The sequence below is a fragment of the Orcinus orca genome, chromosome 4, assembly GCF_937001465.1.
Source record: "Orcinus orca chromosome 4, mOrcOrc1.1, whole genome shotgun sequence".
NCBI classification, from domain to species: Eukaryota; Metazoa; Chordata; class Mammalia; order Artiodactyla; family Delphinidae; genus Orcinus; species Orcinus orca.
In genome coordinates this window covers 121,716,615-121,730,791 of record NC_064562.1, presented here as the reverse complement: position 1 = coordinate 121,730,791, position 14,177 = coordinate 121,716,615, and the positions used below count along the sequence as shown (strand labels likewise).

At 35.2% G+C, this 14,177-nt stretch overlaps 1 protein-coding gene across 6 annotated transcripts in view; it reads right to left on the bottom strand.

Annotated features, from left to right (window-relative positions):
- Window positions 1-14,177, bottom strand: part of AIMP1 (aminoacyl tRNA synthetase complex interacting multifunctional protein 1) — a 102,623-nt gene that overhangs the window by 54,707 nt on the left and 33,739 nt on the right. The window contains exon 7 of one of the 6 annotated variants that reach the window (XM_004269603.4): window positions 6,827-8,371. The exons of 4 other annotated variants lie outside the window; for them this stretch is intronic. In XM_004269603.4, coding sequence (XP_004269651.1) covers window positions 8,205-8,371 — 167 coding nt within the window. In that variant the 3' untranslated portion in view covers window positions 6,827-8,204. Of the gene's footprint in view, window positions 1-6,826; window positions 8,400-14,177 lie in introns of those variants that run through there. One more of the 6 variants, XM_033427806.2, reaches the window with a different exon arrangement.

Below are 14,177 nucleotides of genomic sequence, written 5' to 3'. Positions count from 1 at the left end.
ATATGCATTCCAGTTTTCTGCCAACAACTATTCTTGTACATATTTTTTAATATAATATTGATTTTTTTTTCTGTTAAGTTATATTTCCAAGAGTGGGATTTCTCGGTTGAAGTATATATACACTTTAATTTTAATATATCTTACTCAATTTCTTTTCATACATGTTGCAACAAACTTAATTTTCAACAACAATGTTTGAGAACCCTTTTCCTATATTCTTGTCATCAGTGTTATCATCTTACACACCTATTGCTAACACCAGTCTGCTAAATGTAAAACCGTACCTTACTTACTGTTTACCTTAATTTGCATTTCCCAGACTACTCCCTAACTGGAGCATTTTTATAAGCATATTGGTCATTTAGATTTACTCTTCTATGAACTGCCTCTTCACATTATTTATCTTTTTTTGTCATTTACTATTGGATCACTTCACACAAAGTTTCTTTGCTTGTCAAAAACTTTAGTCAGGCTCCTGAACCTTCTCCTAGGCCCATCTGTGCTTAATTTAGTTTTGGCAAGAACCCTGCTAAGTCAGTTTACCAGAACCCTTTACCTTCAATATCTGATCAGGTTCTTTGTCTAACCACCCTGGCCTCTCTCCAGCAAAGATCCTGTAGGCGGGTTTACCCAGACTCCCTCTGACCCTTCCCTCTTGGTAATTTTCCATCCAATGATCCCCACCCTGCTCCTTGGCTATAAATTCTCACTTGCCCATGCTGTATTCAGAGTTGAACCCAATCCTTCTCCCTCACAGTAAATTCCCATTTTAGTGGTCCCTCTACCTATCCTAATGGTCCTGAATAAAGTCTGCCTTATCATCTTTAACAAGTGTCACTGAGTATTTTTTCTTTAACACTTCCTGCTTGCTAAATCTGAAGAGCTCTACATACATTACAAATATTAGTTCTCTGCCTTTCAGGTTGCAAATTGTTTTCAATTCTGTTATTTGTCCTTCAGTTTTGGTTATGGTAACTTTTGCCAAAATAAATGTGAATTTCCCTACAGTTATATATTTTTATGTACAAAATTGGGATTTAGTTTCATTTCTTTTTAGATGGGCAACCAATTATATCTATTCTATTTATTAAATAATTAATAACTTTCCTACTGAGATAGGTAGATAGGTATATAAATATATATCTTCTTTATTTCTGGATCTATTATGGATTCTTAATTCTTTTCCATTATCTATTTGATTTATATCACTATCAATACCATAATGATTTAATTTGAATGGTTCTATATCCTTCCTTGATATCTAGAACGGGAAGCTTCCCTTGGTCTTCCTTTCTCAACATATTTTCTGGCTACTCCTAGTCATTCATTTATATACATTATTTCAGATCTAATTTTGTCTAATTTCAAAAGAAAATTCTTTTGAATTTATGACAAAGGACATTTTGTAATATTAAAATCCTCCCATGCAAGCATACAGGATGTTTCTCCATCTTATGTTTATTATTTTTTATACTACTGTATTTCTTACATTTTTCTTTTCCTTAGTTTTGCCAATTTGATAAAGCTGCTATTCAGTTTTTCTTCTTGATAATTTGGACATTCTACTCTAATACCCATTAAGAATTATTTCCTTGTCCCTCAGAATGAAGTACATACTTCTCTACCATTGTTTGATAACAAAGTAGAACTCTTTCCCCATTGCATTACCCCCTCAACTATTTAAATAAGACCTTTAGAACACTTTAATTTCCTCCCTATCCTTTTCTCCTTACCCCATCTTCCCTATGGAAGAAGTCTTGGGAATGTTTTTCCTTTCTCCTTATTACTAGATTTTGCTAAGAGAGTTAATTATTTCCCCTTACAGATCGACCCTTATGTTTCAAAAGTCCCTTCTTATCATTTACATTGAGCATTCCTGGTAGTTTATCATTATCTCTTTTACTTAATATACAAATATTAGAAGGTCCATTCCTCACCATTGTTTTCTTTTCTCTTATCTTCCCCCATCTTTCTAGTTAGTGCGTTTTCCTAATACACTCTGCATTCTAGTGTAGTACCCCAGAGGCATTAATTCCAGACGTGGTCTTCCATGAACCACTATGCAATAGCAATTCTAGCTCCTCATAATAATCAGCATAGTGGATGTAGGGAAATAATTTGTTAGTTGGTAATGGGGTAGTTAAACCATAAGAATAGCGAGGCACTGAAGCGAACATCTACCTGAAGCTGGTTGTTCAGCTTTTTCTCGATGACATCACATGTATATCAAATTGAATAAACTCACCATTACTAGAGATAATTACAACTTGCAACAAAACAACCATGTGATCAGAATTAGCTCTAGGTAAAATAAATGATGTCCAGAAAGTTCATCTTTGGCATCCTGCCACCTTTCCTATTAGACCCTATAATTTGCACTCTTTCCTCACATCCCTCCAGGTGCCCTTCTGTATGCTATTCTCACCTGGAAGACAAAAATCTCTACTAAACTTTGTATTTGAAAACACTTTGAACATTTTAGATGATTGGAAGACCGTATACATGATACTTTTGTGCAGCTGGGGTTGGAGCCTCATTAGTACATACTATCCTGGGAAATTAGTAATTCATCTCTAATACTAACTAGTTCTGACCCTTACTAGGTTGGTTCATCTAGATAACATTACCTCAATCAGCAATTTCAGACTTTCTTTTTGTAGTTATGTTTATCTACACTCTGCCTTTTTAAGTAAGAATTTGCTTAGGTCTTCTCTTCTACTGATTTTCAAGCATATCACAATTCTTTTACAAAAGGCTATTTTTAAGTGGCATTGCTATTTCCCATATTCTCACTCAAACTTCATTTAAAAAATAAGTTTCTTTTCACAAGCATCAGAAGTTTTTATTGTCAATTCATATGCTTTAAGAGAAAATGTTATCCTTTCACATGAAAACTGAAAGTTATGGAAAAAGTTATTTCTACCAAAATCATTCTCTTTTGCTAAACTTATTAAAAGTGACTTTCAATTTACATTTTTCATTAATCTTTTTCAAAGAGAAATCAAACTGTGGTGTTGATTTTGGATGACTCCTGCACTGTTCTTTCCAAATTCCCCGGGTGTGAAAAGCTGAGTGGGGTTTTAAATTAACAAGTATCAGCCAAATATCTTAGTTAAGTGGATGCATACATTGAAAGCATTTCTCTACTGGGATGTATGATATTCTAACGAGGCCATTTACAAAAACAAATGTAAAACTTTGTCAGAGCAGCCTTGATGTGAAGGCTCGTCACGTGAATGCCACTGAAGAAATGAGCAGACATTAATAACTGCTATTTGAACAATTCTATATGCATTATGTAGCAATAGGATAGTCAAGAAGAGTAGTTAGCCTTTTCATTTAAAAGGATTATTCTTTTTTCTTGCAATTATCGAGCCCCAGGTTTGTTTCTGCTGCTGTTGCTAAGGACAATAGCCTGCCAGATAGGAAATGATGCTGATGAAGACATAAAATAACACTTACACGCATATTTTACTCAAAAATCCAGAGAACTGGGAATAGGGTATGTTAGGAAGGGGGTGGGAGTAACGAAGGGGAAGGGAAAAAATCAAACAAGGGAATACATAAGGGTGAAAAAATATAATATACAATAATTAATTCATACTCTGAAATTCCAGATGGCTCACTTTCAAACTAACAATTATTTCATTGTTCTGGGTCCTTTCTCTAATTTTTTTTACAGTTATACTCCTATGAATTATCTCTGGCAAAACTCATCCAAAGTCAGAACCGTAACCATAGAAGTACGATGAGCAACAATGTATATATAAATTACTAATTCTTTTCCATTCCAAAAAGTTGGTATCTGAAGAAGATCCAGTTTTGTACAGAGGTATATTAGCCATTAGCAACTATCTTTCTTTTCATTATTATTGTAAAACTTTGGGTTGTCACCGAAAAAGCACTGCAAATGTGTACAACTATAGAGGTGTTCCTGGTTTAAACACAAACTTTTTCTACCTATCTATCCATCTATTTACCTATCTAGAACTTAGTGACATCCTTCATAAGTAGACTTCTGGGATAGACTGTCATTACAGGATCAGTGCCCTCGACAAGAGTGTACTCAAAGAATCAAGGCACATACATGGTTCTTTAGAAAGGCAACAGCTGCCAGCAGCGGCAGCCTAGTTTTGCCAAGTGATTCTTCCTAAGAATTTCCTCAGCAAAAAGAAAAAAACTTGATAAATTCTCTTTGTAACCACTCCAAAGGAGGGTTTAATGACCTCCTCTCCCTTTAAAATACTTAATACTTAAATACTTAATACTTAATGCTTAAATACTCCACTAAAGGAGCTGCCTTAATCTCCTACATGAACTACTGAAGTTTAGGTTTTTTTAACTTATTATCTTTCCCTACAGTTTAGACAAAAGAGAAGTTAAACTTCTCATTCAAATAAAAGAAACCACATGACTATCTGAGAAAGCATACTGTAATAGAGAAAAGCAGAATATTAGTAAAATCTAGGTTTCAGCTAGTTATACCTTAGCACCAGCATTTATGTAAATTTCCTGTTGATTCTTTGGGGTAAAATAGCTGGCTTACCTCTAGGGAGTTAAATTGACAAGATGTGTTGAAACTACTTAGCTAGCTATAAAGCATTAAATATCTTACTAATAATTCTACAATAAAATCCATGACATGAGACAGATATTATTAATATATCCCCCTCACTTGGAAGGCAAAGCTCTCTCCACAAGACAGCAATTTGCAACATTATTTTCAGGTGTGTTACATTAATTTGCTTCACTAGATTTTATTTTGTATCTTGGCGATAAAGTTTTAGTCTACACACCATTGAACAGCACTTAGAACCAGGACTGTGTCACAATTTATGTAGCCAAAGTACAAAGCTAACACTGTACTCTTTGATATTTTTATATATGTATATTTTTTAACATCTTTATTGGAGTATAATTGCTTTACAATGGTGTGTTAGTTTCTGCTTTATAACAAAGTGAATCAGTTACACATATACGTATGTTCCCATATCTCTTCCCTCGTGTCTCCCTCCCTCCCACCCTCCCTATCCCACCCCTCTAGGTGGTCATAAAGCACCGAGCTGATCTCCCTATGCTATGCGGCTGCTTCCCAATAGCTATCTATTTTACGTGTGGTAGTGTATATATGTCCATGCCACTCTCTCACTTTGTCACAGCTTACCCTTCCCCCTCCCCATATCCTCATGTCCATTCTCTAGTAGGTCTGTGTCTGATATTTTTATATTTTTAAAGGTACAACATATAATTTTCCTAGAAAATTGAGTAAGTATACTCATGCCCCTTTAATGTCCTTGTCATAGGCAATAGTGAGGTGATCCTCCACCTGCCAAGAACTTAAAAATACAATTGCTTTTATTTGTTACATTAACACACAATAGTTAGAAGTATTGTCTTTCTAGTCTAAGAAAATTGCAATACTATTTGAAACTTTATCAATAATATTAAACCAGTGAAAGGGCATCAATGAACAGGACTGACTAGCATCTAAATATCTAAAACATGGATTTCAGTGGGAGTGCAGGGAGGGAAGAGAAAGTTTCAGTAAAAAACATCTCTAGCGAGGGGAGAGATACTACATCTGGTATAGCGGGTCAGGTCTGTTGAAAGACAGGGTCTGTGTGAAATATTCCTTAAGAAACTCAGTTCATTTCATATATACCAAGTAATCTTCTGAACAAAAATTCAACTTGTCAGGAAATGTGATACCATGAAAGGGGACAGAGAGATAGGATCACTAGTTTCAGGAAAGGAACATTCTTATCATAAACTGATATTAACATTGTATACCTCTATTATGTGTAACATAATATATACCCTCACAACTCAATGAGGTAAGTACTATTATTATATCCATCTTACAGATGAGGAAAGTAAGGTATATGGAGGCTAAACAGTTGCCCAAGATCACACAGGCATTTAAGTTGTATAGATGGAATCAAAACTAGGTAACCTGGATTCAAAACCAATACTACTAAGCTCTACAGACTACTTAGCATCTACAACAGTCATGTACAAATGCAGGTTTTTGGACCTGCAAAGACCCAGATTTTGGAACCTCATTAAACTAACATTCTCTGAGGCCCTATACACACCCTCCGTCTTGCTGACGTGCTCATTAAACTTCAGTGAGTTACTCTGAATATTTTGTAAATAGTGCAAATGAGAATTTACATATTTTTTAAAAAGCAACAACAAATTATCTGTTTGGTGGGCACTTAATATTCTTGTACTCGTAGAATACTTCATGTTCTTCATAGAAGGCAAAAAAATTTCCAATTATATATTAAAATTAACATGTCCTGAAAATGATTCATCTCATAAGAATAATACACATGGAATTTCTACATATAAGAAAAGTTAGTACTACCAATAGTCACTATAAGATAGTGGGTCAACACTGCACAAGAAATTATCTTGGGGGAAGGTCAGCTTTTTTTTCTGGTTTACTTCGCAATACATAAATAGATGTCAAGAGGCACTAGCTGTTTAGTCTGTGACCTAACACCATCCCCTACTGTTGAAATTCTTAACGGGCTGAATACCAGTCAGAAGTCAGGATTATGTCCAGTTCACTAACAATGTCATCATTTTTTGTTGATTCTGTAACAGTTCTCTCAACCCAGCAATACAAGTAAAACAGAATTAAGTTTTCTGTAAAAATAACGACTGAATGGGGCTAAGTGGATAACTTGATTGAGTAATGCTTTTATGTAACTTGAAAAACTGGGAATAAATAGTTCAACTATCTAAATAGTTGAAACATTCTTTAAATTATATTAGAATTATTTATAGAAATGTAATATAATTGGGCAAAATCAGAAAATACAGACTCACAAAAAGTCTTTATTCCCGAAAGAATAACATATCTCAAGTACAAAACTTTGGAAAGTCATTTGTGTTTAGTTATCAACAGATAGATATTAATGATGCTCTGTTAATATTCAGTTTTTCATAAAGCAGATAAAATTTCTATGATGATACCACATCTTGGCCTACCAGAGAACTCCACGGACTTAAATAAATGATACTTTTTATAACTTAGCATGTAGGGTTGTTTTAAAATTTTTTGTTTTGCCTCTCCTTCTTATTGTAGGCTATAAACAGCAACAGTGCTAGAATATTGGTATGTGTCATTTTTCTTTTAGAATAGATATTCCTACCTCCATAGATGCATTTCTTTTTTGGTATCTCAGTCATCATCTCAAGGCTGGTGAATCTGAAGCTCATAGTGCCTAAGTTAATTTTCATTGTTCCTACAATATCTGTAAGATGAGTGAAAATACGCATTTGACAACTTTATACATATGTATGTTAAATTTTTGGCTACAATTTCTTTTAATATATTGACAGTATGATAGTACATGAAAAAATAAAAGATATCAATCTTAAATGCTCTTCTAAAGATAAAAGCTATAAATAATCTTTTATTAGGTATCCAAAGAATCTTTGAAGTCACCTGGAATAAAAAAGTGGACTGTGTTTACAGTCAATTTATTGGGAACTACATTGGTAACACTTTGCAATGTGTTTATTCTTTAGAATTAGTCAAAATTTATTACTAATTATTTTGTTAAATTGGAAAGAATAAGTTCACTACAGAGTTGGAAGTTTCAGTCTTTTAAAAAAGTCACCTTAAGTATGTAAGTCGGGGTTACTTTGGCAAGCAACAGCAATAATTTTCAAATGCCATGTCTCCTAGCTTTCACATTGTTCGGCTCTCTAGAATCAACAGTTGGTCATTTTCAATACCATTACAATATAGATTAGTTAATAAGCCTGACAAAAATTCTAACTTTTCTTTTTAAAGAGGAGAGGGCGTTTATAATACAGATACTAAAAATACAAGGGTTTCAAATTGCATGCAACATGTGCCTACAAAGAAACTAAATGTTAATCTAGTTCAAGTTACCTAAATGTATAAAGAAAAAGCAATGTGCTAGCCAACATCCTCACTAAAAAATAAATCATCATGAAACACAGGCAAATTCCTCCCTGTATCATAAAGGATCAAAAACCATAGGTAAAAATGTAGTGTTTCTCTAATTAACTGAAAACAATATATGCCAGGTAAAAGACTACTCAAGTCTAGAAGAGAAATAACACAAAAACGAGCCAGTTATATTTTAGGTACAAGTGACAAATATATTTCTTTTTATTGTTAAGTTTTCTCTAATGTATTTCAGTAACTGAAGTGTTTTATTTTATTTTATTCCACTGTTGGCCATAGTTTGAGCCCTACAGACTCCCTTCCCTTTCACCTCAAAGCGAGCTCCTTTGTATGTAGCCACACACTCATCATTAGTGTAAAGATCAGGCTGGATCTGCTCCCAAATCTTCTTCTTAGGATTGAGCTCCTTGTCAGGCTCTCCTGTTGGGGGAGGAAAAAAAATACATAGCTAACATATTAATAAACTGCCCATAGAGATTTCTAGTGAATTGTCTTGGATACAATTTCTGATCTTTAGATCGGATCAGGATTTAAACGTTTACTTTTTTAAAAAATTTTATTTATTTATTTTTGCTGTGTTGGGTCTTCGTTTCTGTGCGAGGGCTTTCTCTAGTTGTGGCAAGTGGGGGCCACTCTTCATTGCGGTGCGCGGGCCTCTCACTATCGCGGCCTCTCTTGTTGCGGAGCACAGGCTCCAGACGCGCAGGCTCAGTAGTTGTGGCTCACGGGCCTAGTTGCTCCGCGGCATGTGGGATCCTCCTAGACCAGGGCTCGAACCCGTGTCCCTTGCATTAGCAGGCAGATTCTCAACCACTGTGCCACCAGGGAAGCCCCCAAACGTTTACTTTTAACACTTATTTTATTTTTACGATGTCGGCAATTTATATTCTTGATTGGTAAAATATTTTATCATTTCCTTACAAATGTTAAAGATATTATTTTTTACTCTTACAATAAACAGTTTTCCAGGTAATATAGCTCAATGAATTGGAATGATTCATTCTAATTAGATTAGAATGAAATGATTAGAATGAAAATACAAATGATTAGAATGAAAATACAAGATATTCATTTTATCATTACATATAAAGAAAGATTTTGAACAGATGAGAGCATAATTTGATGTGTTATAATTTTACACATGGCAGAAGCAGCTTATGCTTTACTATTTGTTTCAACATAAAAAATAAATGACTAGATCGCTGCTATAGTACTTAAAGATTTCTTACAATACTGGAGAATGGCTTAAATGTTGGGGTTATCTAGCTAAATATAATAACTACTCTGGGTTTCATCTGCTGCCCATTCCACTTGGTGAGATGGAAAGAGAAAGGAAGAAGAAGGAGACAGGACTAGCATTTTCTAACCACCAGGAATATATGTTGCTGCATGCAATTCACAGAAACACACTGACTCTAGTTTTAAATATAAAGAAACTGGGGCTCAGAGAAGATAAGCTGCTCAAGGTCACACAAGCAACAAGAAGAGTGAGATTTGACACCAAAGCCCTTACTCTGTTAGTACAGCACCTTGCCTCCTAATAAATTATCCTCTGAAAAGAAACAAACAACACTTTTACACGTGGATAATATCCTATCCCCTCTCTTTACCGTAACTCACACTATAAAGTTCACAATCAAGAAGAGACAAACACATTGTAGAAGGTATCTGGTCTAGGCTTAAAAACTACCAATATACCAAGCAATCCCTCTATTTAATGGATGATGAGGAAGAAGAGAGTAAAGTTGAATGTAACATGATTTTAGTAGCTGAAGATGTTCAATAACTTTTGAAATGAAGAATCAGTTTAAGAAACAATGAAGAGAAGTAACAAATCCCTTAAGTGTTAGTTTCAAACGGAAAATGATTTCCCTGGAGGAAACAACAAAAATACTGCTTAAGTATAACTAAGTAATAATAGAAATATAACTTTCTAGATCTTTTTATTAGGTCTTCAGCAACTAATTAGCTCCCTGAAACTGGCAAAAATACAGAAAACTGTCCTCTGATATGTAGCTTTTCAGAGATGACAGAATAGTTAATTGAATAATGTATCTACAGTAGAAGAACAGGCAGTGAAACTAAAAGTGAAGAGACTGTCTAGTATAAAAGATAAGGATTTTTCTTACTCCTTTAAGAGCATCTGATTATTTGATTGGACAACAGAGAAACTAATAAACAGAATAGAAAAATTCCAATATATAAAGTATCTATAAAATTTCTGGTTTATTTTTCACCAAACCATTGGTTAGTCTAAGAGCATAATCGTACTTTGTTTATACACAGATCATGTGGGGAAGTGGGCATTCCAGAATTCTGTAAAAGCTGAGACCAGACACACTGTTCAGGGGGGCCTGAGTACTAACTCTGGATCCCCTCACCTTGAACCCCAAAAAAGATATTCCCAAACTGATAATGAATTCAAGAAGCAGCTTGTCTCAGGTTTGTGTAAAAGCTTCTTATCAAGACCATAGATTGTGTGGGTAAATTTTTGCTGAATGCAGACATAAGCCCCAAGTACAACAAGCTGTGGTGCAGCACAAACTTAAGCTTGTCAGATCTAGGAAGTCACTGATACATATAGAAAATAATCATCGTTATAATACATAACACTACACTTACATAGTGCTCACTATGTGCCAGTCACTGCACTATGTGCTTTACATATATTTACTCATTTAATCCTCTCAGTATACTAAATAAATACTATTAATTACCCCCGCTTTACAGATGAGGAAATAGAGGCACAAAAGTAATAGCTAAGAGCTTAAAACACCAGGCAGGTAGCTAAGTGTTTCAAAAGATAAACCTCACAAAACTCACAAGAAATACATACCATTAAAAAGCTTTTCTTGGGCTTCCCTGGTGGCGCAGTGGTTGAGAGTCCGCCTGCCGATGCGGGGACACAGGTTCGTGCCCCGGTCCGGGAAGATCCCACATGCTGCAGAGCGGTTAGGCCCGTGAGCCATGGCCGCTGAGCCTGCGCGTCCGGAGCCTGTGCTCCGCAACAGGAGAGGCCACAACAGAGGCCCGCGTACCGCAAAAAAAAAAAAAAAGCCTTTCTGACAGATGAAAAAGCTGAGGCTCAGAAAGGTTCCTAGGTCACCCAGCACTTGCAGAACAAGATCTGAAGGTTTTAAACTTCTTACATAAGACTGTAATAATTTTCAAGGGATAAAGATTTTAACTAAAACTGAACTAGAAACTATGAGAAGAACCTTCAACTCTTGATTGTTGCTTTTAACACATCAGGCTCAATACCTGAACATTCCAAATGTGGCTGTAAGACTTTAATGAGTCAGTAAACGAAATAATGATTCAGACAACTAAAATTTTGAGACTGTAATTAAAACTTGCCAAATTATGATCACTGAATATAAATCAGAGCTGAAAAGTCTTGGATGGAGTGTTAACCTTGTAGTTTATTCATGTTTCTCAATAATACACTATTTGGTAAGGTATAAAGCAAGTTTAAAAGGAAAGTTTAAATCACCTCCCACAAAAAAGCATACCTAATATCTTAAACAATTTTAAAAAATGAACTCTATTTCCAGAGAAGCCTTTCATCATTCCTCTGTGTTATATCCTTCTTCTAAATCTTATTTTCCTAATTTCCCCCCACCTTTCTTTTTTTGGCATGGCTATCCAAACAAAGTGATGAGATCAATAAAAGTTCTTAAAGCTGAAAACTGTAGAGTCTCTGTAATTGCTAAACACATGCCAATAATCACCATGTGGAAATGGTTACACGTATTGTAAGAGAACTAATCATTCAGAGATTACTTTAAGATAACTCAATCTAAACAAAACACATAGGCAACATGAACTAGTTCAGAAAGGAGTCTGTACAGATGTAAAAAGCTGTGACTACCATCTCAGCATTTAAAAACTACAAAAAGCTATAAACATAAATTCCAGAATCATCAGCTTCCGGGATATCTGTCAGGACCATGAAAAGCTTAGCACCAACTTAATTATTTTGTTTCATTAATTGAGTTTTTGAACTATAATAATTGTAACTATCACCTTTTGTGATGCAAAGACTAAAGTATAACTTTGCAAATAGGGGTCAATTAATTTTACAGAGCTAATCAACAGAGAAAAGTGGTTTGTTGATTTGATAGGAATGATCTTGGAAATAATGAAGATGGATCCTCAGGTCTGTTCTTCAAATACTGGAAAGTTTTGGGAGTTCTTTAAAACATGTTTTACTAGTATGTTTCTTTCTATTTATTCATTAACCAACTTACTGACTTCCTACTCTATGCCTGACATTTTTCTGGATGCTAGGAATATAGTAGTGAATAATAACAACAACAAAAATCTTGATTTCATGATGCTTACATTTCCATGTGGGCAGATAATATAATGTACAGTATATCTGATGATAAGTGTTATGGAGAAAAATAAAACAAGTAAGGAGACATTTGAAAGATATGAATAACATGAGGGACCAAGCCGTGTAGCTACCTGGAGAAAGAGCCAGTGGCTCAACTAGGGTGATTGAGGAGGAGCTGAAGTACATGAGGTTAATGAAGTAATGAGAGGCCATTGTAAGGACCTGTATCTGTATTCTGGGTCAAATGGAAAGCTTTTTAATAGTTTTTTGCAGAGGACTAACATATCTGACCTACATCACTCTGTAGGCTATAACTGAAAACAGACGGAAGAAGGGCAAGGGCAAAAGCAAAGTGATCAGTTAGAAAACTTTTGCAGTTACCCGGATAAGAGATGTTGGTGTCAGGACCAAAGTGGTAGAGGTAGAGATGATGAGAATCACTCTAGATATGTTCAGAAGGTACAGCCACTAGGATTTTCTGAAGAAGATGTATGGAAAAGGGAAATCTAGGGAGAAGACTGGTATATACATTCTTCTCCCCTGGGACATGTTAGTGAAGAAATCTCGTAGATAGCTGGACAAGTGACTGAATAAAATAGCCAAAGGAATGAACATGGAAAGAAAAAGAGGCCAAGCATGGAAAAAGAGAAGAAAGAGGTCAAGGATCAAGGTCTGAAGGTACTCCAATTAAGAGGTCAGGGAGGTGAGGAAGAAATCAGCAAAGGAGATAAGCAGAGCAGCCAATGAAGCATGAGGACCACCATGCAAGTGTGGTGTCAGAAGCCAAGTTAAAGTTAATTAAGAAAAGGACTGAGAACTAACTAGCCATGGATTTAGCTACAGGGAGTAAATTGGTGATCTTGACCAGAGCAATTCTGGTGGAACAGTGGAGAGAGAGAAGCCTGATTGAAATAGGTTTTAAGGAAGAGAATCAAATATAGACAGGCTTTTTTTTTAATTTAAAAAAAGTATATTAGTTTCAGGTGTACAACACAGTGATTACATATTTTTATACATTATGAAATGACCACTGCAATAAGATCATTTACTGTCCGTCACCATACAAAGTCGTTACAATATTATTGACTGTACTCCCTATGTATACATTACATCCCCATGACTTACTTATTTTATAGCCGGAAGTTTGTACCTCTTAATCTCCTTCACCTATTTCATCCGTCCCCCCACCCTCCTCCCCTCTAGCAGCTATCAGTTTGTTCTCTGTATCTATGAATCTCTGTTTTGTTTTGTTTGCTGTGGTTTCAGATTCCACATATAATTGAAATCATATGGTATTTGTCTTTCTCTGACTTATTTCACTAATAAGCATAATACCCTAAAAGTCCACAAAGATTTCATTCTTTTTAATGGTTGAGTAATATTCCATTGTGTATGTGTGTGCGGGCATACGCGCACGTGCGCACACACTCACACCACACACAGACACCACATCTTCTTTATCCATTTATTTATCGATGGACACTTGGGCTGCTTCCATATCTTGGCTATTGTAAATACTGCTACAATGAACACAGGGGTGTTTTCCAAGTTAGTGTTTTTATTTTTTTCAGATAAATAACCAGAAGTGAAATTTCTGGACCATATGGTAATTCCACCTTTAGTTTTTTGAGGAACCTCCATACTGTTTTCCATAGTGGCTGCAACAATTTACATTCCCACCAACAGTGTAGAAAGGTTCCCTTTTCTCTACATCCTTGCCCCATTTACAACTGCATCAAAAAGAATAAAATATCTAGGACTAAATTTAACCAAGGAGTAGAAACACCTGACTCTGAAAACTGTTTGTCACTGAGGAAAGAAACTGAAGATGACACAAATAAATGGAAAGTTATACTGTGCTCACGGATTGGAAGAATCAATGTTGCT